The 26221-nt window shown below is 53.1% G+C and overlaps 2 protein-coding genes across 2 annotated transcripts; both read left to right on the top strand.

Moving 5' to 3' along the window:
• The first annotated feature begins 494 nt into the window (after positions 1-494).
• On the top strand, positions 495-12939 carry NATD1 (N-acetyltransferase domain containing 1). Its single transcript, XM_050906296.1, has 3 exons — positions 495-671; positions 8517-8635; positions 9437-12939. The coding sequence occupies exons 1-3, from the start codon at positions 575-577 to the stop codon at positions 9551-9553; spliced, it is 333 nt and encodes a 110-aa protein (XP_050762253.1). The 5' UTR covers positions 495-574; the 3' UTR covers positions 9554-12939.
• Positions 12940-15831: 2892 nt separating this feature from the next.
• Positions 15832-24886, top strand: TMEM11 (transmembrane protein 11). The gene is made up of 2 exons (XM_050906023.1): positions 15832-15920; positions 23976-24886. Exons 1-2 carry the CDS (start codon positions 15856-15858, stop codon positions 24490-24492), a joined length of 582 nt encoding a protein of 193 aa, XP_050761980.1. The 5' UTR covers positions 15832-15855; the 3' UTR covers positions 24493-24886.
• The last annotated feature ends 1335 nt before the right edge of the window (positions 24887-26221 follow it).

Genomic DNA, 26221 nt, shown 5'->3' with positions numbered 1-26221 from the left:
AGGGTGGTAACAACGCAGCACCAGTACACCGGCGCAGAGAACCCAATACACGGGCGGGGTATCCAGTACAGTAACTACTGTAGAGCAGATGGCACAGCGGGGCAGTACCAGTACCCCAGCGCTGGACCCCAGCGCAGTACCAGTAAGCCAGTAGAGTACCCAGTGCAGGACCAGTACACCAGTGTAAGACCAGTACAGAGCACCAGGGCCGCACTGGTGGCGGGTGCGGGCGGGCGCGCGCGCCCGCCCGCGCGGGGGCGCCGGGGCCCGCCGGTCGTGTCCGGTCGGGTCCGGTGTGCTCGGCGGTGCGCTGCCCCTTTAAGAGCCGGACGGCCGTACCAAAACAAAACGGCGGCGCGGCCATTGGCTGGGGCGCGGGCACGTGGCGCACAGCTGGTTTCCTGCGGCCGCGCGCCGGTGGCAGCCCCGCGGCGCCCGCCGCCACGGCCCGGCCCGGCCCGGCCCGGCCCGGCCCCGCCGCTCCCGCTCCCGCTCCCCCGGCGCCGCCCTCGGGATTCCGGGGTGGGACCCGGCGCTGCCGGGGGCTCCGTGTCGCGTACGGCCCGGCCCGGCCATGGCGCACTCGGCGCCGCTCGGCCTCCTGGAGCAGGGCTGCCCCATCCAGGTGGAGCACGATCGGAAGCGGCGGCAGTTCACCGTGAGGCTGAACGGTAAGGGATGGGGGCCCGGGGCTCCCCGGTACCTTACCTGCTCCCCTCTGCCCCCGGTTCCACCTCCCTGGGGGGGGTCCCAGCCCTCTAGCACCTACAACCCCCCATTTCTCCCCCCCCCTTCTCCCCCCAGCCCTCCTCCCCCTGTGCCGCTGTGTCCCACAGCACCTTCCCCTGTGCGCTCCACCCTGCCACCGTGTGTCCCTCCCTCAGTGCCCCTGTGCCCCCCGATACTCTTCTGAGCCCCCCTGTACCTTCCCCAGTGCCCCTGCTTCCTGCTGGTGCCCCCCCCTCCTTCCCGCCCCCCTAAAACCTTGGCCCAGGAGATCTGGGGGTCTCTTGGCTCCGTTGGTTGGTGCTGGTGTGGGGGGCCCCATGCTGGCACGGGCAGGTTTTGGGGGGGATGAGCTTGGCACCCCCTGCCCCAGGAGCAGGAGCCTTTGGATGATCTGGAGGTGCTGTGCCGGGTCGGCGTTGGGGACGTGTCTCAGTGTGTGAGCTGCTCGGTGACTCTTCTGGTGGGATTCCTGCAGGGAAGCCCCTCGGGGGTTTGAGCGGCCCGGGGGGCCCCGGCGCTGTGGGTGCTTGGCACCTGGTTCGATAGGACCCACAGCACGGAGCCAAGCCGCCATCAGCATCTGTGGGACCGGGGCTGTGGAGGTCTGGTGATGCGGCGACCCCTCAACAGCTCTGTCAGGTGGAGTGAACAAAAAAAGTAGGTGCCACTAAAATTCCTCTATGGCACATCGATTCTTTTCTAGCCATCCTCTTCATGGTTAATGCCAAATATTCCCCCAACATCTCTTCCCTGTCTGTTTGTCATGCTGAGAACCACTCTGGGGAAAACAGGCTGCCTCGCTGCCCTACAGAAATTGCAGGGTAGTTGCCTTTTAAAAAAAAATAAAATAAAATGGGTAGTTCAGAAATTATACAGACTGTAGGAGGCATTCTCAATAAAACAACAGGAATAGTCTGGATTTTATTTTAGACTCTTCTTCCCCCCCACCCCATTTTCATTTCAACCACTAATTACAAAGTGCAGGCTGGAGGCTCAGCTGTGGTGGAGCAAGGAAGGAGGAGACGTGTGTGCTGGGTGCGGAGAAAACAATTTCACCAACTGCTTATTTCAGACAGATCAAACGAGGTCCCAGGTGACGGGTCCCCACGGCCATCGCGAGAGCTGTAATGCAGCGTTGTCGCTGTCGGTGAAGTTCGTACACGCACAAAAGAGAGGGGAGAGCTAAGGACCAACAGTTATTAGGGAAATGGAATCTTTTTATTGTGGTTTGCCGAATAAAACCTCTGCCAGCCGCACCGTGGGCCGAGTAGCGTTTGGCGGCGGAGTGGGGATGAGTCGGGTCTGGAGAGGATGAACTTCAAGAGTGAGAGAATCAACTGTGGGACCCATGGTGGGAGTCATGTGTGAATCAGCACAAAACGTCCTCCTTCAGGAGGGGACCACCGTGGCTTGGGGAAGCCACGGCCTTCCCCAGGGTTGTAGGTGGATCCCCATGATCAGGGTTGGTTTGGGTTTTTTTTTTCCTAGCAGTTCAGGGAGACTGAACCCTTTTTTTGTGAGTTCAGCGCTGGCCACGTAAGGAAGCCGAGCTGAGCAGCGTCATGGCGTGACGGTGTTCCTGCTGCTGGGCTGGCTAACATCCACGCGGGGCAGGTGATCTGTCTCTCCTTCTTCTTGTTAGGCATTTGCTGCTAATAGCCAAGCCCTGGAAGGTGGTCAGAAGATAACCATCTCTGTGGGAGTGCATGGCGGGGTGTTTATTTCCTGCGCTGCTCTCTTCATCGTTGCCGCTCCTGGCACGATGAGCATCAGTGGTGCTGAATGCTCTGGCAGATTTTCCCTGCTGCACGTGGGGAAATTAGAAGAAACAGGCCAGGCACAGCTTTTAACTTCAATGTGACCCACGTGTGCCTCAGAGCGCTTTTGTCCCGTGTCACTGCACTGTGGCAGAGATGAACAGCAGCCTGTGGGGTGAACCTGCAGGTCACCGGTGGGCTCCAGGGTCAGCTTGTCTCTGGTGTCTCGGTCCTAACTTCAGCTAGATGTTGAGTGTGTGTGGTGCTCCAGGAAAACACAGATGCATTGGGCTCATGGACCAAGGAGCCAGGCTTTGCTCACCTCCAGTAATAGTTAGTCTCTGGGCTGATGGCTTGGTAGTTTACGGTAGTGTGATGTTGGGTAGAAAACTTTGCGTGGTGATACTCTTACGGAAATCCCTGTAGCGAGAGGCCCGAGACACCATGAAAGGTGTGAACTAGTTGTGAAAGTGTTTTCAGCATCGCCCTGTGTTCACCTCTGCACCCCCGTGTAACCTCGTGTCGGGACTCCTTCCTCATACACAAGAAAGATGAATTGTGTTTGGTGTTTTCTGGGTTACCCTGTCTTTCCCTTCCTCTGAGCCCTCATTGCTGCACGTGGCTCCTAAAACTCTAATAGAAACAGCTGCTTCACTTTAACATGTTCCCTCTTTCCTTGCATCCCAAATGCAGAAGCATTGAGAAGCTGAAAGTAAAGCTCAGTGTAACCAGACTTCACCGAGCTTCGTTATCCCTCTGACAGGAGGGTAGAAAGAAGCCCGACTGGATTTGTAATCGGTTAAGATGTGACTGACAGCACGAGCTAGCCAGAAACCTCCCGATGCAGCAACTGTGTTGGAAAACATCAATTTGTCAAAGCTAAAAACTTCCATGGGAATCATATAGGCTGGTTTTGTCAGGAATAGTTGGAAGGTTTTTTTTTGATCCGAGATAAAATTTCTGGTCAAAACAAGAAACCCAAAGAGACCCCCTCCCCAAAGTAGTCAGCCAGTGAGTCCAGCTGCTGGCACAGCTGCTTGGGGCAGGGGAAGAGCACTTTTAGCAGCAGCCTCTTTGACTTCTTGTTGCCCATCAAACGCATCAGGCTCTCCGGCTGGGAGATGGGCTCACCGCATGCACTGAGCAGCTCCAGTTCCTCGGGGATGCGCAGACTTCTTGTACACCCGCACTCCCATTCATCCAACACATGGGTGCAGCAAGCCACACTTCCCAAACCTCCCAGTCCTCCCCAGCTGGGTTTGGGCAGGATGCAGTGGCTGGAAGCTCCTGGTTCGCCCGCTGCTGATCTGAGTCTCGGGAGCTCCTTGACAGGAGTCCAGGCTTGGGTTTATTAGGAAAACTGGAGCAGGTCGTGCCTTGGTGCTTTCCTCCCTGGGGCAGATGCTGCTGAGTTTGCAGCGGGGACAAAGGGATCTGGTTGCTGGGCACTGCATCAAGATGTCCCCACTCTTCTCCCGTGCCACAGTTGCCTCGAGAGAGCTCCTAAACAGCAAACTGCTTCAAACCAGAGTGCCCCCTGCCCTGCCGCCACTCCTGCGAGCGAGGCCCCTCCGTGACTTGCGCCGTCTCCGCTCGGCTCCGTCTGTTGTACTCTGTTGTGTTTTCTCTCCGTAGTAACATGCCAGTGGCTCCCTGGGGAGCACGGCCAGCCTGCGGCATGCAGCGAGCTCCGGCCTGGGATGCACAAGCTCCTCGGGATGTCTTGGCTCACCCCACACGCAGCTTTCGGCGTTCACCTTTTGGCTCAGCAGCCAGAATAGCTGAGCTGCTGCCTGCCTCTGGGCTGTCCTGGGTCTGAGAGCGGGAAATGGGGCTGGCATCTGTTCTCTCCCCCCCCTTGCTCTCGGGGAACGCCTTTGCAGCAGTGCCCCAAGGAGGCTGGAGCTCAGGGGCTGCCTCCAAAGGCTGGTGAGCGCAGAAATTGGCCCACAGGCAGCAGCCAGCCCTTGCCGGGCCCCTGCCTTGCTCTGGTCCCGGGCACACAATGGTGTATTGTGGGCTGGGGCTGGTGCAAAGGGACAGGGAGAAGAAAGCCGCGGGCTGGAGGGACGGGTCCTGCTGTGCTGCCAGTGCTGCAGCATCCCCTTGCCGGGCAGGTACTGTGCGTGCCCTGGGAGAGGGGGTCAGCGAAGGATGGGCTGGAGCGAGGTGCCCGTGTCTTCCCGGACGCCTGCTGTGTCCCTTCCTCAGCTCGGGGCTGGGGCCGGGCTCGCTGTTTGTTCCCCTGAGGCTCATGAGCCGCCCGGCCTGGAGACTCGTGTCTGGCAGTGCGGCTGAGCCTGCGGTGCAGGGGCCTCGTCTGCTGCCCAAAGCCGTCCGCCCTGCTTGGGTGGAAGCTCTGTGCCACTGGTCCCAGTGGAAACGCTCCGGGGAGAGCAAGTTTAGACCTGGTCCCTCGCTCACCTCTCGGAAAAGCTTCCCCTTCCCCGTGCACCCTGTGATTTGAGGGAGGGAGGGCTGGGGACTAGCTGTGCTGCCAGTGCTGCCATTTTCATCGCACAGCCTCCTCTTGCTCCTCTTTCTTGCTGTGCTGATTTACATTGACTCAGACTTCCTCGCTCGCGGTGGCCTCAAAGCCGAGGTGCTGCGCAGGGGAGTGTCTGCGAGTCAAACATCACGATCAGGCTCACGGGGCACTGCTCGGGCTGGCCGAGACCTGAGCCTGTTTTGCCAAGCTCAGTCTGTGCAGGCTGATAAAATCCCTGCCCCAAAGTCTAAGGGGACGAGACAGACAGGCGGGAGGCCGGCTTGCAGCGTCCCTCTTATGCCATGTGTTAGCGTGGTTTCTGCTTGCTTGCCCTCTCTTTGCGGGGGATTGCAACAAGCTGGGGCTGGGCTGCTCCTGCGAGGGGTCAATGCTGCTTCCAGCTCCCCCAGCTTTGCAATGTTCCCTTTGCTGGGAGCAGCCCCCCGTGTCCAAGGTACCGCGTAGCAGCAAGGCTGGCTTCTTCCAGCATCGTATTGCAGCGAGGTGCCTCTGCTCCCCCCGTCTCCTCCCTCCGGCCCCGGGGAGGCTTTTTGGTGGGAAAACGAGGGTTATGCTTGGAGCTGCTCAGGAACAGTCCTGGTTTGGGGGTACAGCTTGCTTCATGCTGCTTTTCCCAGAGGCTCTGGGCCCCGGTGAGGACGGTGTGGAGAGGATGTGCAGAGCAGCTGTTTTTGAAGGAAACAGGCTTTCCGCCAGCCGGTCCTTCCCCTCCCTTTGCGAGCCGTTGGCCACCTTCAGTCTTCCTCAGCAGAGGAAGAGGGATCTCGATCTCCAGGAAAGGCTGTTCCTGCAGGACCTGTGCCATGAGCCAGCGTCGCTGCGGAGGCAGGGCTGCCACGAGTGCACAGCCCGACAGCAGACAATGGAGAATCTGCTGGGTGGGATGCTGTCTCACAAGGCTGAAATCCTTTTGGATCCTGGCTTGTTTATCCTATATTGATCAGGGCTTTTTCCCCCACCTCCAGCCCCCATGGTGGTGCAGTCCCGTGTGTCCAGCTGTGCCCAGCTTACAGGTTTGGCTTGGCACGTTCTTGCCCAGAGGGGTTGCAGGGTGTTTGCTGTGACCTTTAAGCATAACCACTCACCTCTGGCTGTCCCCCCCTCATCAGCTCCTCTTGCAGTCCAGGTGCTCAGTTTGTGGCTCTGCATCATCCACCATCCCGCAGCAGGGAGCTGGAGACGAGGGACCAGGAGATGCTCGGCGTAGCCCAGCCCCGGGGCTGTGCGGGAGTGGGGACGCAGCAGCGATCTCCTCCCGAGCCGTCGGTGTCACCTGCAGGGCCCACGCCAAACCCTATGGCACGAGTGTTGCTGATTTCATGTGCTGGGTGGCTCAGGGTCCCATCACCGAGGTGAGCACATACAGATGCGTTTATGTGCTTGGCTGAACGGGGATGTTTTTCTGAACTGGGACCGGTTTCCCACAGCATTGGCAGCACTGGCTTTCTCTGCAGAGCCGGTTGTAAAATCCTTTGGGCTCTGCGTGTGTTCATCTGTATGCTGGTGGCACCCTGCAGCTCCCATCCCGGCTGGGGTTTTGTGGTGCTACTGTGATACAGCGAATATCGAGGGAAAGTCTGTCCAGGACAGATCTGAGGTCCTCCAAAAACTGCATCATCTTCTGCTTTAAAATTCATTTTTGTGGGTGATACTTCTATATGCATCATATATATAAAAATATAGTGTATAAAAGTATATTTTTAAAAAAACCCAACAATCTTTTGCTCTGTCATCACTTAGAGAAGAATTTAATTTTGAACTTACCAAAGCTTCAGGCAGAGTCTATGGAAAGTTTTGGCCGGGGAGGAGAGCAGAGTGGAAGGGCTGGAGCATGTGAAAGCTGCTGTTATAAGAGCATTTTACAGCCTTCGGTGCTGCCAGCTCTGCTGCCAGCACCTCTAAGAGAGCTGCCGCTGAATGTGTCGCTTCTGATGCGAGTGTGAGGGCACCCAGCTTTGCCTGTGCCCCAGCCTGGGTGGGCTTTCTCTCAAGGGAGATGGGTCTGTGCTGCCAGGGAAGAGCTGGGATTGCAGCTGCTTTTTTTTGGGCTATAGGGTCTCATCTGCACTGATCTTGGTAACAGGGAAGAGGCGAGCACCCCTTCAGCCCCTTCCGCACCCCGTTACCTCTGCCCATCCCAGCAGTTCACCCCAAACCCTCTGTCCTGAGACAGAGTGGGGAGTCTGGGATCTGTAGGGAGACTAAAAGAGCTTGGCTTTTTGGTGAACTAGAGGCTGAGAGGGGCAGGACTGATGCCTGTAAATACTGGAGGGGATGGCAGCGAGGGAAATTATTTATGTCCACCCAAGAACAATGTTGGCACAAGAACGAGCGGGTAGAAACCAGCAGGAATAAACTCAGGCTGGAAATGCGAAGGTTTCCATCCGATGTAGGAGGATTGAGTCTCTGCCTAAAAGGAGCAGGAACAAAAACTTGAGCTGCTTCTCTTGAAACACAAAATTCAAATGGGCTCATTTTTAGTGCCTCTCAAATACAGGGATCGGGCAAACTGGGCTGGAGTTGTCAGCTGAAATGCAATAAAATAAAGTGTATTGAGCTCAGCTAAAGCATATAGTAAATGCAAGTGAACCTTGCGGCCCTTCACCCTCCAATAACCATTGGAGGGAAAGGAAAGGTTTCCATTATTTTAATTGAGCTTGTCTCTTTGGTTGGAAGCTTGCATTTCTGAAACTCACTTTTAAATACAGAAACCCTCTAGAACTGAAATGTTTGCTTTCGCACTGAAGACAGAAGCTCGGGCTCTGCAGATGAAGCCGGAGGGGTGGTGTTAGCTTTCCCCTGATTTACACGTGTGCTGAAACTTCTTTTTTTCCTGTAACTGAGCTGCTGTGAGAAAGGTCAGGGTGTTGCAACAGGAAGCCTGTGTGTGTGCGCATGTAAATGTGTGTGCACAAACCCCCTTGCACGCCTGTGCGCGCTTTCCTGTGTGTTTGTGGGATTCATCTCTCTCAACATCTTGCCCAAAATGCGTCAGTCCAAATGCTGCAACACCAGGCCAAGAAGTCTTGTCCTGTTTTATATGCCACGACAAAAAACTCTGTGCTGTAGAGAGAAAGGAATTGGCCGTTACCTGGGTCAGCTTTGTCCTGTTCTCCCCCATCAACACATCCCACCCCTCCCACCAGCTGCTTTCCTACCCTAAACGTGTTGTGTTGGCACGTCGGCCCTTGATTGAGGGCTGGCTAGAAAAGGTCCAGGGGCTTGGAAAAGCCAAGCAGATCCGCCTCTGCTTGCGCCTTGGGGGCAGGGGGGACCAACAGGGACATCCAAGTGTCACCGAAAGCAAAATCTCTGCTGAGACTTCTCACTGTGTGAGACCACCCAGCGCCACAGCCATTCCCGTGGGTGCGAGGAGCCGTGCAAGGGCTGTTGTAGCAGTCCCAAAGCTGCCTGTCCGCTGCTGTGGGCTCCCCAGCGAGTGGCACCATCCTAACGGTGGGCTGGGAGCCCGGGGCTCCCTGGGGACATCCCAAGCCTCACCCCTCTCTCGCATCCCCCAGGTTGCCACGACAAGGCGGTGCTGCTCTACGAATACGTGGGGAAGCGGATTGTGGACTTGCAGCACACAGAAGTACCAGACGCCTATCGAGGGAGAGGAATAGCCAAGCACCTCGCGAAGGTACGGCCCCAGCCACCCAGAAGGACAGAAGCTGTTGCCATCCCGGCCGTGGCTAGAGACCCTGGCTGAAGCCAGGCCCCATCACGTTGAAATTGCATGTGTGCCCTGTGGGAACCGTCCCTGCTCCGATGGGAGATAGGGGCGGCTGGCGGGGCAGATGGAAATCCGTGGTCAGATTCCTATTTCTGGCAGCGAGAGGGGCTGGGTGAGTGCCAGCACGTCCAGCCGCTCACCCAGGCTCAGCCCTTTCCTCCTCGCAGCGAACAGCCCTCGCGCCCACCTTGCCGGGGCTGATGCGGTGCCTCTCCTGAGGGCTGGACCCCCTCATCTCAAAGCTTCAAGGCCCTCGTGAGCCCTTTTCCTGCCTTGGGCCCTGCTTTTGAGGCCCGGAGCCACCACTGAGCACAGTGGTGGGGGTGACTGCGGGGTGATGCTTTGGGGTTACAGCTGCTCCCTAGCCCTGTAAGCCAGGGCAAATGGGTGACAAAGGTGGCCTTCACGTGATGGGGCTGGGTCACCCGCAATGCAGCATCCACCAGACTGGATGCGTTGCGGATTGCCTGGGGGGGGTCCCTGCATACCTCTGGTTAAACTGGGGACCCTGTGGCACTGTGGAGGCTGTGGTGGGGTGGCTGTGCTCTCTCCCTCCACCTGCTTCGCACAGGGGGTACGTGAGGGCAACCTGCCGCTTCCCCCAGCTGCGTGCGGGGTACGGGAGTCCGGAACCCCATGAGGCTTCAGAGGAGAGCGTAGGCTGGGGGTGCTGGTCGTAACCCATCTGTCCTCTCTGGCTGGTTGCAGGCAGCCCTGGACTTCGTGGTGGAGGAGGACCTGAAAGCTCACCTGACGTGCTGGTACATTCAGAAATACGTCAAGGAGAACCCGCTGCCGCAGTACCTGGAACACTTGCAGCCTTAAGGCAGGACTGCTCTGACACCAGCGCGCCTGTCCCTGACTGTTCAACGCGGCCTTCGCTTCTCTGCGGTCTCAGGAAACCCCCCTCCCACACTCACAATTCCCATTTTTTTAAGCACATCCATGTGGTGCATGAGTGTGGGCACGACCTCCTCCTCTCTGCCCACGTGTGAGCATGGCTACGGCCCTTGGGCCAGGCTGGCTCCGGGCACACGTGGTGTCCCCCAGTGCTCACCCCAAGCCAGGGGGTGGAAGAGGATGATTTTTCCACCAAACTCCATCACAAGACCAGGGGATGACTCGATCTGCACCTCATCCTCTCCCCTCCACTTGGCGACAGCTGTGAACTTGCTGGGGGATGTTGGTTAGGGCTGGTTGTGGGGTACCAGTCCCCCTTTCCTCCCAGCAGCTGGGGGAGATGCTGTGGATTAAGCCTTGTGGGACAGAGGGAGGTGCTGGAGGAGCCCCAGCCCCGTGGCAGGTTCATCCCCTGCAGCATCTGTTGGGCGCCAAGCCTTGCCCAACCCCACGTGGAGTACAGATGAGAACGTGTGGGCCATGGTGGCACCTCGGGGGCTTTGCTGCACCGGTTGTGGAGACACTGGGACGGTGACACCTTCAAGCCTAGAGACAGGAGCCATGTGAGGAGCGGGTTTCGGCCGCAGGGGCTGCGGCAGAGCATATGCAACGTGAGTGCGCAGAGGAAGAAAGGTGGCTGAGTTGCAGATGCTGCTCCCCAGAGATGCCAGCTCTTGCCCAGCCTTCTGTACATAGCCCCAGCATGGCACCCCTGCAGGGTCACAGGCTGTTGTTCCTATCTCTGCTCCCTGCTATCGGTGTTGACTGTGCTGGTGTGGACGCAGCCTGCTCAGGAGAAGAGCACCAGCCCCCACAGCCAGCCCTGGCCTAAGCAAAGAGGGGACATCCTATGCTTTTGCAGGCACCAGGGTGGTTTCCTGCAGCTGAAGAGGGAGGCTCCCGCCATCTCCCTCAGCTCCAGCTCTGCACCCCTGTCTGTGCCCCAGATCGTAAGGCGCCCCAGATCGTAAGGCCTGAGCTGTCATCGCATCCTGAGAGCAAAGGGAGTAAGGCCTCCGGGACCTGCTCCTGGCCTGTCTCCAGGGCTTGATGCTAGAGCCGCCTGCCTCCGCATGGATGCTGATCGCTTTTCCTTACAGCCTTTGGAAAGAAGCCCTGGCTCAGGGCATTACCTGTCTGCTCACTGGCCTCCTCGCAGCTCCAAGCCTAGGGTGCTGGCAGCATCATGGGGTCCTCAGCCAGCAGCAGGAACACCTTCGTGTCGTGCTGTTACCTCTGTGGATGATGACCCTGTAGCACAGCTCAGCGTTGCCACAGTTGGATGTAGAGGTAACACCATGATGGCAGGGCACTGCCTGGTTCCGGCTTGCTGCCTGTCCTGCCTTGCCCAGGCTTTCCAAGGGCCTGAGGTAAACCCCAGAGCATCTTCCCCCGAGCTCTTGGGATTCTGCAGTGTCCCAGGGCTGGGCTGTGGTGGGGGAGATGGCGCTGCCGGCACGCCAGCCCTGAGCAGCTGCTGGGGGCTGCAGCCAGGCAGAACGAGATAAAGAGCCTTTCACCTGGAGGCCAAATCCAAACCTAGCTTATCTCTCAGCAGAGACTAAAGTTTACAATCTGTGCTACAGACCGAATGAAGCCGCAGCCAAGAGGCAGCTCAGCCCTCTCCCAGAGCCCCGTGCAAAGTCCGTGGTGGCAAAGGCAAAAGCTCCTACAACCTTCTCTCCTAGTTGGGTTGGTCAGAGATGGAGACCCTGTGCCTGATCTCAGCCAGGGAGGCCCTGAGCTGTTCCTCCTGGCCACCGGCTCGAGGTGAAGCCCTGCCGCCTGCCTGTGCTTTTGGGCTGCCCACCGCCGACATAACGCAGCCCTCTGCCCACAGGCTTGAGTAAAACCTCCCAAACTCCATCCCTGCCCTGCCACGCCGCAGGCTGTGAGACCTCTCCCTGTGTCCACCACCTGCCTGGGGAGGGATCTGTGCCCGGTGGCAGACCCATCTCTGGCTTGTGCTGCTCAGGAAAGGCATCGGGCTCAGCCCTGCCGCTGCCTCGCGTTTCTGCCCTCTTGCTGCTTATTTCAGCCTGGCTGCGACCTTCAGGATGGCTTAGAGGGACTGGGAAAGGGTGGCAGGTAATGAACTAAAGAAAAGGGACTCAAGAAGAAATCTCGGCTGCTAAATGTTCACTCTTTAACATGCAAAACACACTTCAACAGATAGTTACAGGAGCAAGGCTGGCTCTGTTACAGCCAAGTGATGACAGAACTGTCCCTGCTCTTGATCTCAAGGTGAAGCTGAACCCTCTCTCTTGCAAGCCAAGATAAGACATCGTTGTATCTTCGTCACAGCGGGGCTGGGTGCTTGGAAGAGATGTGTGCCTGGTTGCCTCATGGGAGCAATAGTATGAGCCCAGTGCTGCAAGCCTCTGCCCTGGTTTTGTGCTCACTTCTGCCGTGTGACAGTTCCCAGAAGTACCCCGTCGTGTCTGCCGCATGAGAGCGGCTTGCTGGAGGGTGTGCTGTGGTCACTGCACCAGCAGCGTCCAAGCCTGGCTCTGGAGCCCTTCATGCTGCTCTGGCAGGAACCTCGTGCTTCCTGGTGCTGGATCACAAGGGGCGATTGCTGCCTTAAATCAGGCACAGCACGTGGTTTTGCTGCTGCTTCCCTTCGAGGTGCTACAATCCCTCCGGTGTCTGACCTGACGGAGACATGTGCCAGTGTCCGTGCCAACCGTTTCACCGCTGTACCTGGTCTTCCCTTCCCTGTGGTCTTCGATGTCGGCGAATAGCAATACCCGCAGGTCACCAGCCATGCCGTGGTCCACGGTGCTCCTGTGATCTGGCACTGCTGGGCAGAAGATGGCTTGGGGTCCCTCGGTTTTGGGCAGCCCTCCCTCCTGCCTCTCCACTAGCTGCCCTTTCCTGGCTGGTCTCTGCAGGAAGGAGCTTTGAGTCCTGTGCTGCCCCTTGGTGCTGACTAAGCCTGGAGGAGTTGGGGATCCTGGACTCTCTCTGGCAACAGGAATGTGGAAGTGGTTTGGTTGAATATTGGGGTCCCCAAACCCATTTGAACTACAGACCTTGGTGGGTGGGGAAATGCAGAGTGCTGTCAAACCTGCTTCCACATCGCCCAACTTGAAACGCCCCCTCCCTCGTCCGCTTCCCAGCATTGTCTTCCTCTGTCCAAGGTTTCCATTCTGTTGAATTTGGTGGTTACGATGTGCCTTTCCTTCTCAGGACCTGTTACAAATGACCTTTCTGCTTTTGTTTATGTCTAACATTTATCCCTCCCTCTGTCATACTATAAAACCTGAACATAATGCATGGAATACAATAAAAAGTGTGGCTTAACTGACCCGCAGTGGTTCACTGTGCCATGCTTGGTGGGAGGCAGGAGGAGGTGCCCACAGAACCAGGGGACCTCGGGCATCCCCAGCTCTGTCACCACGGCGCTGGGTCACCTTGGCAGAGAGCCTGTTTCACAGGCCCTGTCAAACAACTCTGCTCCCCAGTCCATGTCCAGGGTATGATTTTTGCTGCCTTGTTGCTGCATATTCATTTTCTACATAAATGTAAACAGTCTTTTTCTCATCCCCCAAAAAACACATCCTCTAACAAATCTAACCCCAAATCTCTTAGCCAGTAACTACCATGCATCTGGCATCTCTTCTTGGAGAAGGTGAGAGAAAAGGCAGAAGTTGGCAGACCTGCACGTTGGTGTACTTAGCATCTACTTTCCTACTGCCTAACCTTCCCCTCCAAACAATGGAGAAAATGCTACTTCTCTCCCTCATGAGGAAGAGGATCTTGTGCAAGAAGAACCCCATCCAGGTGGTGAAGATGATGGAGGGTCCGTAAGACCCTTGCTAGGTTCAGAATGAAGGAGTCTTGGTCCCAGGCCTGGTCTTAGCCACAGCTCTCTGACTTGCAGACAGCCACTCATGCCTTTTCATCACCTAACCTGGATGCTACCTACATCACCCTTCTCCCATCACGGAGCACCTCGGGGCCGGATCCCAGGCGAGCCTGGCGCGCTCCGGTTGCAAATGAACAGGAAGGCATGGGCTGAAGCTATTGAATTTTATTTCAGGTAATAGGGCTGGCTGACCTCATGATGACTGCGTAGAGCTTGGGGTGAGTGGGATCACAACTGGTTCCTCTCCTTTGCCGGCTGATCCGTCCCTGCTCGCGCTCACCAGTCCTGCCTCGAGATTTCAGGCCAAACAGTCTTCAGGAGTGATCTTGCAGATGCAGCCTCTCGTGAGCAGACACTCAACGCTTGTGTTCATTGGTTTAAGATGTTTGAAAACATTAAGGCATGAAAACATTTAAATAGCCGGTGGAGTCATTCCCTGCTGTGCTTGTCCAGAGCAAGGTGGGCAGGCAGGTGACTCAGAGGAACACAAGGCGCTTCCCTCCCAGGGCCAGCACTCCTCAGCCCTGGGAGTACAGCCCGAGCACTCAGGCTCCCAGCACAGCGTGTTTATGTCGCTTCCTAAAGCTGGGTGCAAGCTACAGAGGCTGAGGCCGGAGTTTCAATAGCTCAAAATGCCAGGGTGGGGGGGGTGGGTGGGGAGAAGGGGCACAGCTTATTTACAGTTATGATTTGATCCAACATGACAAGTGACAAGTGGCCCCTGGGCTGCAATTCGAGCAGGCAGGAGCGTGGGTTTTGCTGCTCCCAAGAGACAGCGCGGTAGGTTTGGGTTATAGCATGAACCTGGGCTGTTGCTGGTAACACGCTCTGTTTACATTCCACATTCCAGACAGTCCAATGCTCCGGCCTGTCCCAGCAATGCTGCCGCTCGGCCGCACGCGCTGCCAGGCTGGGCACGCTTCCCAAACGGCTCTTGTTCATGCAAATGCACCATTTACCTCCACTGAAACAGCTGACCCTCAAATTATGGCTGAGAAAGCAGGGGTGCAGGAGGGCCCTGCAGTCTGGAAGAGCACTCCCGCGATGCCTGGGAAGGTGGAGGCAGCCGTGGGTTTGTTCTCTTTAGTTACATTGCATCGCTTGGAAATAACGTTGTCAAAAAGAGGCTTTTTCTAGGAATGGGAGATGCAAAGACAGCGCCGCTCTCTTCTGACGTGCACTGTCAGGCTGGAGGAGGGCTAGTCGTGCTCTCCGACGGGTGCTGGGAGCCAAGGACAGCTGGCAGCACAGCATACCTCCAAGAGAGGGGAGGCTGCGGAGCAGGGAGCTGCTGTTTGCTAAGGGAAAACTAATTCCTGAGAAAAAAGGCTCCTCTCCTGGGAGGAGTCAGATACTGGGAGCTAGAGAGGGCCTGGGAGAGGCACAAGGATCACAGAGATAGATGCACCACCCAAGCACCCCGGCACAGGTCCCCTTGGGTGACCCTGCTGTGCTGGGGGGCAGCCCCTGGGCCAGAGGCTGAGGACAGGGTGGGTCCTGGGGCACCCCCCCAAAACCTTCAGCATCGACTGCTGCTGGATCGACGGGAGCTGGGAAACCTGTAACGGTGGCAATCCCGCATTTAGTTTTCTAGTCAAGCATTTGGCTATAAACTGTTATTCCTCCTCAGAGATGCACCACTGGTGGAGCCTCCCCATCCCCTGCTCCTCTTTCAGGATTGATTAAAGGGGCTAAATTTGCCCCAACAAAGCCCCGTCTCTCTTCCCCAGGGAGGTGCTGCTCTGAGGAGGTCCTCCATTCCTCCTCTGCCTGCGAACAGAAATCGTGTGCTTCTTTTCGAGCAGGAAGACAAGGCAACGCTCAGGCTCTGGAGAACTGCTGAACCTCAGCAAGAGCTGACCCCTCTCCTCCCTACAGCCACTTCCACAGCCCGGACCAGGCCGCCTCGCCCGCGGCGGAGGCCGCATCCCGGGCCGCACCCCCCCGTCATGGCGGGGCCGCGGGGCAGGCCGGGACTCTCCGCGGCGCTCCTCCCATGGCCGGCCCGCTCCCGTCGGGGCTCTCCGGCGGAAGGGGCCGAGCCAAGGGCCGCGGGGCTGCTCTGCCCGCCGCAGCCGGCCGCTGGTGACAGGGGGCCCCATCCGGGCTCCCGCCCTGGTCCCCGTCCGGCCCCACCACCCCCACACCCGCCGGGGGGGGACGGGGGACTACGCGTCCCAGGGCCCCCCGCGGCTGGGTAGTGGCGCGGGGCACTGTGGGACTTGTAGTCCGCGCGTGGGCTCGCCCCCGCTCGCTGAGTGGTTCCGGCGGCCCCCGCGCACTACATTTCCCGTCGGGCGGCGCGGCGGACCCGGGGTCCGTTGGTGGAGACATTTGCGAGCCGAGTGTCTCCAAGATGGCGGCGTGGGGAAGGAGGCGCGCTGGCCCCGGCAGCACCAACAGCGGTGGCGGCCGGGAGAGGTGAGCTGCGGCGAGGGTGGAGGGTGCGGGGCTGCTGGGGCGCCTCGGGCGGGCAGGGACCGGGAGGAGGTGGGCTGCAGCCGCCCAGGGCTCCCCGCGACCCCGAGGCAAGGGCGGGGGCCCCGCTGAGGGGAGCGTGGCCAAGGCAGGGCGGGTGGGGGACGCGGCCCCGCTGAGGTGGGGCTGGGTCGGCGGGGCTCGCCGGGGCCGGCGGTCTGCCGCTGTGGGCGGGCGCGGGGATGGGGCCGCGGAGGGGGCCGGGGCCGGGGAAGGTCAGCGCGGCCCGCAGGGTGGCGGTGGCGGCGGCCGCAACCCTTCCCGCCGCGGGGATGCGGCGCTCGGGGCCGGGGTGGAGGAGGGCCAGCCCCGGGGAGGCTCCTTCCATGGCTATTTTTAAAGGCGGTAAGGGCAGCGACGAGTCCTCCAGGGTGACCTCCTTCTGCGGTCCCGGCCGCTTGGGGGGTCAGCGCGGAGCCGCCGGGCTCCCCCGATCGGCGGGGCCCGGGCGGGCGGTAGCGGCTGGGGCGGGCGGCGGTTGCTGCCTCTGCGCTCGCAGAGAGCTCTGTAACGCTCTCTCTTTGCCTCTGTCAGGACGGAGGAGCAGCTAGGACATGCTGGAACTACCCACAGAGTAGCTGTAGAAGTTTGGGAATCATAACTTGAAAACAGGAAAAACAGACAGAGGAAAATCTTGTTGAGCTACTTTAAAATCTGTATGCACAGTTCTTTACCTACTTGAAATGTCTAGTTAAATCCTGTATTTCCTTACGTTGGTATTTTCCCTGTTTTGCTCCAGGGCTGACTGATGTAACCAGCAGCTGCTGAAAGCTGCTGCATTTTTATTGTGAGGAGTTTTCTTTTGTCCTGCCCCCTTACCTAGAGACTCTGATATCTCTCTTAATTTTTGCTGTGGTTTTTGCTTCATTTTGTTCCCTTGCTGTAATTCAACAGTATTCTCTTTGATGGTGTTGAATCTACATAGCCAAGGAGAGCCACAAGTAGCCCTTAAAATTCTGGTGCTAATGTGAATTGCAGGAATGCTGTCTGTGTTCAGGGAATTTAAAAGTAATTGACCTGGAAGAGCCAATGGAATTACTGCATCAGTGTCGTTTATATAAACAACTAAGAATACCACAGAGCTCAGTGGTGTAGTGGTGAAGCTGTCTGTAGCCAGTGCTGGCACCTCCATGAGGTCTGGAGTTTTCACGTGGAGTTTTCACGCGGTAGACCTGTCCTCCCAGCAGAAGTGAAGAAAAAAAATATGGAAAAGAGCACTTAATAACTTCAATGAAAATTATTCTACCAGGGTGAAAATTGATGCAGACTTAAAAGTGAGTTGTTACCTTGTAACTTAGTCTGTGAACTATACCCTAATCTAATTGTAGTTGGAGTTGATTTTTTTTTTAAGCTATGATTACTCTTGATCTTATGATCAAAAATACTTATTCGTAAACAGGAGTTACTTCATGAACCTGCTGCATGTATTTTTTTTCGTTTGCCAGTGAGAAGTGTATAGCTAAGTATAAGAAAGCACAGAAGTGACGTAGCAGAACAACAGATACACCATTGACCAGCGTTTCACAATCCCTGTCAAAAGATGGTGGTTCTTTAAGTTGTCATCCTGTATGAATGTGACGGAAGATCATACTTCTAATAGGTGTCAGGTGATGTCAGCTAGGTACTACTGCTTCCTTGCAATTGCAGAGCTGGAGGTACGCATGACTGGGCCTCTGCCTCTCTTGGTCGGTGCCTAATACTAAATCACACCTACCGATCTTGTTTGGCTGCTGGCAACGCAAGTTGTGTAAAAGGCAGCGCTGACAGACCTGATGTCGTCAAATGATGACATACGCTTTTTATATGGTGAATACAGTTTTCTTGCAGTGGGCAGGGTTCTTGTCCAAAGACACATTCCTTTGAACTGAATATGCTAATCCAGCTTTCCTCATAAACGAACTGCTTCAAGGAGTTTTTGTAGTTGTCAGCCAGCTAGTCTAAAAGGCATCTGTGTGTTGGGAGGTGGTGTGAGGAGACTCGGTAGGGCATAAAATACTGGCTGCTATTAGACTAGACCAGCTTCCATTAAAAAAAAAAAAAAAAGTCCAGCAACTCTATCTGTGGAGACTGTATGCCTTCATAAACAACTTTATTGATATAAGGAAGTCTGTAATTGGTCAAAAAGTGCTTTCCTCAATAGGACTAAATGTAAGGACATTAATTTCAAAGGATGTTGGCTGTGAACTCCAGCTGGCGCTCTGGTGGTGAAATAATAAGGTTAAACAAAATAACCCAAAACACTGAAGAGAACCAACTAAATATTTGTTTTTCTTCATTCTGGATAGACTCTTTAATGGAGACTGTCTAAAGGGAATTGTTAATCTGTAGACCAAAACAACTTTTTTATACAGAACAGACACTGAATTGTACTTACTGTTTTTGTATAAAATTCAGCACGATCACCGCCAGAACACAAGACAGAATGCCATTTGTTCCCCCGGGAGATGTTCTAACAAACTCCAGAAAGAACAGCTTTAATGTCATCACCACTGCTTGTATTGGCTTCTCTGCACCCTTAAAGAGGTCTCTCCTTTCCCTACCTGCACTGCTCCGATTTCTGGTACTCTGTTTGCTTACAGCAATGATTGACCCATTTCCATTAGCCTGGCTAATCATTAGTTGACTTAAAATTGACACCTCTTTTTGCTCTAGTGGCTGGAGTTTTTTGTTATGGTCTGGTGATGTTTTCCTTAGCGTTGTCTTCCTTTGCTGAGGCTGCTTGAATATCTGACTTGTGTTCTCCTGTTCTCTTTCCCATTTGTATTTAAGGTACATCTTTTGAACGGAAGTCTTGCTTTATTGCTACGCTTTTCCTGTTCTTCCTCTGCTTTAATGCATGCATTGACAGCCTGTTGAGAATGGCCTTTTTAAAGCCGTAGGCCTGACAGCCGTGGCTAATGGCCTAAGACTGGTAGACTGCACGAACATTCAGCAGAGAAACAATTCTTCAGGTGTTTAAGCTTGGATGTGTTAGTAATTTCTGTATGCCATATCCTGGAGCTCTCCTGAGTAGGGAAATACACTGTTGAATATGACTTTGAGGTGGAGTATTTCCACTGAGAATTAAAGCCAGACCACAGCTCATTCCTTAATCTTGAAATTAAATTAAATTTCAAGAAGGATTTATGTGGGGGGAGGGAAGGTTAGTGTTTGAATTTGTCATGCCTTGACTTTATTGACTTACTCAAGCTTGGCTGAGATGCTAATAATGACCCGAGACACTGTGCTTTGGCCATCAGTAACGTCCTTTTTCTGCAGTTCACTTGCACAGCCAGCATGAAGTCCCTCTGTTGCATTGCTAAACTAGATTTTGTGGGTGTGTGCTGCTTGTGACAGGCATTATCACACTGCTGCAAGACTCTTCTTTCTTATTTATTTAACTACTAATCAGACTGGTCTTCATTTACAGTTAATCTCAATGTATGTTTGGTGCTCTGAGCAATACTGTTGTCCAGGAACATTCTTCTTTAAAAACAAACAAACAAACCAACTTGACCTACGTGTTATGGGAGGGGTTTTAAAAGAACTTTTTTTTGCACAGAACTGTACCTGTGCTTTGTGCAGGTTGAGATTGTTTCTAATTGTGATTCTGAACGTTTTGCAGAACTGAGATAGTTGGATGACTTGAAACCCTCGCCAAAAGTCTATCTGGCAGATCGAGGCACACCTTTAGGCTGAGGGCAGCACGCTTGTGAGGCTCAGACATTCTCCCCTGCGAGTGGACAGTGGCAGAAGGATGCTGGGGTTTCTTCCAGGATGTTGTCAACTGCCCTGTTTTCAGCACTCTGTTCATTTGGTTCTCTTTTTGCCGGTTGGCACCTGGCAAAACTTAAGGTCTTTTCACACTGAGTGGCATCGTGCCTCCTCCTTGGAAAGGGTATTTATTTCTTCATCCATTAAGACTATCCAGTTGAAACTTATATTTAACAGACAGGCTGCTGTTTTCAAGAGGCAGCTAGGAGACTGCTTCCAAGCTGGAGGCAGAGAAATGGAGCTGCTTTGAGGGCTGTAACTGGGAAACTGCTGGAGTTGCTATTGTTCAGCCAGCTGCAGCACCCCTCTCCTAGCGCTCTCTGATATTCCCATGTTAGGAAGATAATCCAAATGTAATTTGAAGCTTGCCCTATAGCTAAGACAGATACTTCTGCCCCTCCTGCTGGTGGTAGCTCTGTTAACAACTGATTCCTTATTTATAACTTTGGCAATACCTAAATTTTACACCAGTGATTTTACATAATGTTCATCTTGCTGTGCCGAATGGTTGAGAGTACTGTCACGTTCCCCCATCTATGCATGCAGTTGGCACCAGGAATGAGACATTGAAAAATTCTCAAGTATAGAATGTATGAATCTGCAGTAGAACAAACTATTTGGATAGAAGGTCCAGAACTATTCTTACAGAACAGCTGTACAAGTTTTTAACTTAGGCCGGCTTTTTAGGGGTGGGGAGACAGGTCCTGGAAAATCATTTGATTGAATAATATTAACAACTGCTTTTAGGTTCTGGTCTGTCTAGTAAATAGCATGCTGGGCTTCTGAACATGTGGCAGCATTTTATGACTTCTGAAACTAGGTCCTCTCTGACACTGGTTATTTACTATTCTTTTAAGTAAAATGGAATTTATATAAAAATCGCCACACTTCATAACCAGTGGATGCCAGCTTGGAGTTGACTGCATAGCTCTGCGTTTTTGTTTGTCATTGCTGGGGGGTGGGGGACAAGCTCCAAAAGGCAAACTCCATAGCCTCCAGTGTTTGAGCAAATCCAGTTGCTTTGACTGGATTTGTTCATGTGCAGCTGCTGTGTTCAATTGAAGGGCTGTGTCAGGAGAGATTGCCTCTGTGGATTGAGGTCCTCGGTCCTACTCTGCATGCCAACAAGGTCTAAAACCTTCTCAAGCCCACGTATCTCATCTGTGTCTCTTTCTATATCGTCTGAAAACAAACCAGTTTGCAGCTTTCCATCCTCCAGGGGCAGCCAGTTCTTGTGTGGAAATAATATGTGATAAACCCCACTTCCTCCGTTACAGAAATGGAGACTTTCTGCTTGCGTTGCTGACTCTTCATGTGTCCTATTGTTTGAGCAGCTAATTTTTCATTCTTTGTCCTTTGTTTTTGGATTGCCCATTTTGCCTTTTGCAGCTTCAGCCCTGATAGAGATTTATTCCCATATTAGAGGACTAATTTGGAGAAGCAGCATAGTTAAGGGGCCAGACTCTATCAGGGATGAAGCCTTTGCAGTTTATTTCCCAGTGATTTTTTTTCAACAGAACGTACTTTAAGATCTGCTTGTTTTGGCTTAGGAGGATTGTGCTTTTCTTGACTTTATTGTTATAAAGCCCCAGAGCCTGGCAAACCAAAAGATTCCAGAAGAGATGGACAGTACTGCCTCTGGCCAAAGTCTGTTGGATTCCTGCTCTCTTTGACAGGTGGCTGTTGCTTGTGGTATGGCTTGCTTTGTGTACGTTACGGTGAAAGGAAAAAAGGGATCTTCAGAGGGAAGAACAGGCAGGATCTGAGCGAGGAGAAGTGAGGCTGATAGGTTAGTGCCACCTGTCCTGATGCTGAGCCTGGAGAAATCCCATGTAATGTAGTTATGTGACTTAATTCCTAGAGTTAGAAGCCCAGTTCCCCGTGGCTCTTGTACGGGCAGAGAAGAAATGGGCTTGCTTTACCCTTGTTTTCCCAGCGACGGCAGGGAGGTCCTAGGGTGACTACGCTGTTGTGCTGTTCCTAAGCCTCTGCGGAGTTCTTAGTTGAATTTGGATTCTGCTTCTCTGTTTTGCAGACCCACGCTGCATGTTCCTAGGTGTTACAAAACGCTGAAAATGCTCCTTGGTATGAAATACTAATTTTATCTGGAGGGTTGTGTTAGCACTGGGTCAGCTTCCAGCTTGAAAATGCTTTTCAGCAATAGCTTTTCCCTGAAGTCATTATGCCTTAGCAAGTGGTTTCCCATAGTCATTGGTGGTGTTTTACAGAGTTACCTTAAGTCTCAGCATGTCTTCTGTAATGAAACTGGAATTTTTGATTTGGATGAAGCTGCACTTGGAACAGTTGTCATCAAGGAAAAAAAAAGCCCTTGGCAGAAACCATTACCAGCTGTGTCCTTGATGTATCAGTGTAACACCTGGTTAACCAGTTCTTTGTTAGAAACTCTTTAATGTTAGCTGGTACACTTAGTTATATTAGAGATGTAGTACTCTTTAAAATTTTTATATAGGTGCTGTCCTTCAAAATTTGTCTTTAAATACTTGCCAATTCACTACAGAATGTCAGAGCCCACTACATCCTGTGCTGAAAGAGTTAATCATAATTTTCCAAACCATGTCTGACAAGATGATGGCCTTAAAGAAGCCCCCGGCATACACAGCATTCAGGTGGATTTTTATTTTTCTTTCTACCTGTGAACAGGCCAAGGGGGAAGTGCACTGTAGAGGACTCAATAACTAGCTTGTAAGTTGAGTTTTTCTTGTAGTTTATATAAATTCCAGCCAGACTTTTAATGAAACTGCTTATTACTCTGCTTTGAGAGAGGCTGGTGCGTCTTGGGTCCTGCTGTTTGATATGTTTGCCACTGTTCACAAAAGCAGCTACTTCTGGCAACAGCTTGTAATTTAACAATGTTCTTGATTACAGATGGCCACTGCACGATACCCTTTGCAGCATGAATGGAGCTGCACACTAAGGGTAATGTCTGGTAACGCAGCAGCTTGCGAATGTGTATTTTTCTCCCTTATTTTCCAGCCCGTGCACATCAGTACCATTGTACTCATGGAGCAAAAAGTGCTAGTTTCATTCTCCATCTCAGCAGTGTCTTGCCTCCCAATATCGGGAGGGTCTAAATGCTGTTGGGATGAGGTTGTTTTGTCTGCTGTGATTAGGTCAAATATGTGTGTGATTTGCTTCTGCTAAAGGAATCTGCTAGATATTTTTATCCTTGAGAGGCCACATGCTCAGTTTTGCTCTGGTTAAGCACAAGTGTGTCAGAAATAGTTATTTCTTCTGCTTAGAAGGGAGGATTTTGCTTTGTTCTAATGGATAGGGTTTTACCCTTTCTCAGCGCAGGTAAACAGTCATAATGCTATTTCTTAGCAGTCTGGTACATTAATGTAGCTGCAGCTGAGGTGGTGTGTGTGAAGAGGGTGGAGGGAAGGTGGAAACTGATGTGACTTCAGGTAGCTAAAAGCTGCTACTCAAATGGGGGATGTACAACTCTTGTGAATCCCCTGTCAGTAGGGAGCCTGCTCCAAGGTAAAGCGAGCAGCTCTTTCTTCACTGTTCAAGTCTGCCTGGGTTAAAAAAATGTTCCTTTCTTGCTTCGCTGCATCCAATTTCAGGAGAGGGAGTGACCTGTTCCGTAACAAACCGAGTGCTCTGCTACCTTTTTCACCTTGACTTCCAGCAATGTTTCTTGGCCATCCTTGTTGGATTTACTATGGGGGGACTAAATAGCAAACTGCATCAGTGGCAAGGAGGTGGTTGTTGTGGGGAGAAAGCAAACCTATTCATCTGAAGATGCTTCCTCTCTTAAAACCTTCCAGTGCAACCTGCTTTCTTGATGGATGAGCTGCTAGTCTTATTTTCTGTGCAAACTCCTTAAGTCTGTATGGTTCGTTCATTCATTGATGTGGTGTGGTCGCTAAGGTGTGACACTTCCAGTATCTCTAGAGAAACTGCTCGGGTATCAGTGTGAGGAACTGTTTCAGGGTTGTTAACAAGATCCTATTTTCTCAAAATGTTCTAGCTCCTCCAAGTTAGGAAAAGGTAAGGAAGAATACGTTGCCTTGGTTTTGGGATGACTTCATGTACAGCAGGCATAATTAGCTGATGTGAAATGAATCTTGATTTGAAAAAGCTGCTTGTTGTTGAACAGGGGCAGTGACTGACCTTGAGGGGCTGCCCTCACTTTGGGCGTTTTTCTCTCCTGTTCTCACAGCTGGGCGGGTGAAAAGTCTGTCTTCTCTGTAGTGATAATTCTGTGTTTCCTGTTAACAGGGTCACCTTGTCCTCCACGGACTGTTACATCGTGCACGAGATCTACAATGGAGAGAATGCTCAGGACCAGTTTGAGTATGAGCTGGAGCAGGCCCTGGAAGCGCAGTACAAATACATAGTGATAGAGCCCACTCGCATTGGGGATGAGACGGCCCGCTGGATCACTGTGGGGAACTGCCTGCACAAGACCGCCGTGTTAGCGGGCACCACCTGTCTCTTCACCCCTCTGGCGCTTCCAGTAGATTATTCTCACTACATCTCCCTGCCTGCTGGTGTGCTGAGCGTGGCTTGCTGCACCCTTTATGGTATCTCTTGGCAATTTGATCCCTGTTGCAAGTACCAAGTAGAGTACGATGCCTATAAACTTTCCCGCCTGCCCCTGCATACGCTCACCTCCTCCACTCCGGTGGTGCTGGTGAGGAAGGACGACCTGCACAGAAAGAGACTGCACAACACGATAGCACTCGCTGCCCTGGTGTACTGTGTAAAGAAGATCTATGAACTCTATGCTGTATGACTTCAGCAGGGAAGAGAGAAACCCACAAAGACAAGTGTATTAAGACTCCCACAGTAACATTTTGTTTTTCCTCTTTGAGAAGCAGTGGAGACTGGGAAGGATTTGGTTTAATAGAGCTGTTATTTTTAAAATAACACATCACCGGTGCACCAAGGTTTTTCAGTTCTTCGTTACACTTAAGATGTGGATGTGTGGTGACTTGAGAGCTGTATGTTAGGCCATGGGAGTCCAATCCAGCAGCGGAATGTCGATGAAAGAAAGCTATAGAAAGAGGGGGTGTGAGAGCTTCTTTTTTTTTTTTTTTTTGAAACATTTAAGTATATTGTTTAATTGTATTACACAGAACCAGCCAGAAGTTATCATTGACCATTAAAGGATGAGAATTTCAAATGCTTTTGCTCTCTTGTTACTGTGATCGTAGTTCCCTTTTATAGTGTGCTTCCAGGGGACGGAGGCTTTGCTGTGAGAACTCCAGTGGTGATAATTATTTCTGCATGCTCACACACAGACCTGATACTCCTCTTGTCCATTGCACGTGGCAGCAGCATCCATGTTACTTCACAGTCTGTGGAAGGAATAGCTGTAGAGTGTTGCTTTCCCTCTTGCTTGACTAGTTGTGTTTCTTGGAAGCGGCTTACTTGTTACCCCAGTGTTTATATCTTTTTGGTAATTGCTTAAACATTGATGGCTGGGGCTAAAGGTGTCCAAATCCTCTGCTGCCCTGCCACCTCCAACCATTACTTCTCCGCACAATGGAGAGAACACTAAGTTTCCGTCTACAAACACATTCTGCTTAGTTCTTGTGCAAGTTCTTCCTTACGTGGATAGATTTCCACTGAAATGTGCTGTACCACGTGCAGCTGGGGACTGCCGAGGTGGGAGTCCAGCTGTCTTACCGCTGTGCTTTGTTACTGCTGCTGGCACTCGGACGGCTGTGCCCCGACTACGCAATCCCACTGCTCTTGCTTGGAACACGGGCTTCTGGAGCTGCCTGCTACTGCTGCAAGGCATCCACGTGATTGTTTCTTGTAACTGTGTTATCTGAAATTTTAGAATTCAATCTTGTGCATTAATTCATCTTTTAGCTCAAAACTGTCAAAATCTTGTTCTTAGAATGGGAAGTATTTTCTGTTTTGCAAGATCTGCCAGTTACTTTTAAAAGATAGGGGCTTGCTTTCTATAATCTCCTCCTACCAGATGGAAAATAGGCGTGGCTTGCGTTTACAAGGCCACCTTGGCACAGCTTCAAGTGTTATGATCTGAATACAAGAGCAAAGCCCTGTAATAAAAACTGCCTGCACGCAGGTGAACTGCTTGCCTCAGTGGTAGTGGCAGTCTGACCTCCACAGCTGAAGCACTGACCTTGGAAGGGAGTCTCATGAGGTCGGAAACCAAATTCAGTAGTTCTATCTTTATCTTTCCAAATTGCAACAGCAGGCACCAAGAACTCTTCCTCGCCTCCAGACTGCAGCAGGCTTTTCTGGCCACCGTTCCAACTTGTGTTTTTCTGCTGATGCAGCGTTTGTGTTAGCAGGACGTGCATCCCAGTCGTCTGCGTGCTGGGCAGATGGGGTTTGCTGGGAGTTCTGAGCGAGTACTTTTACCACCCGCACAGGCGGCCGCACCTGAGCAGGCACGTGGGCTGGAGGAAACTCCAGCGGCATCGGGACGTTTCTAGGTGGCAACAGCCCTTTGCCTCTTTTGCTGGTACAGTGGCTGAGTTGTCTCT

Source organism: Gymnogyps californianus, chromosome 15, assembly GCF_018139145.2.
Source record: "Gymnogyps californianus isolate 813 chromosome 15, ASM1813914v2, whole genome shotgun sequence".
Classification (NCBI taxonomy): domain Eukaryota; kingdom Metazoa; phylum Chordata; class Aves; order Accipitriformes; family Cathartidae; genus Gymnogyps; species Gymnogyps californianus.
Note: the sequence above shows the minus strand (reverse complement) of the source record. Positions and strands in the feature narration are given on the sequence as shown.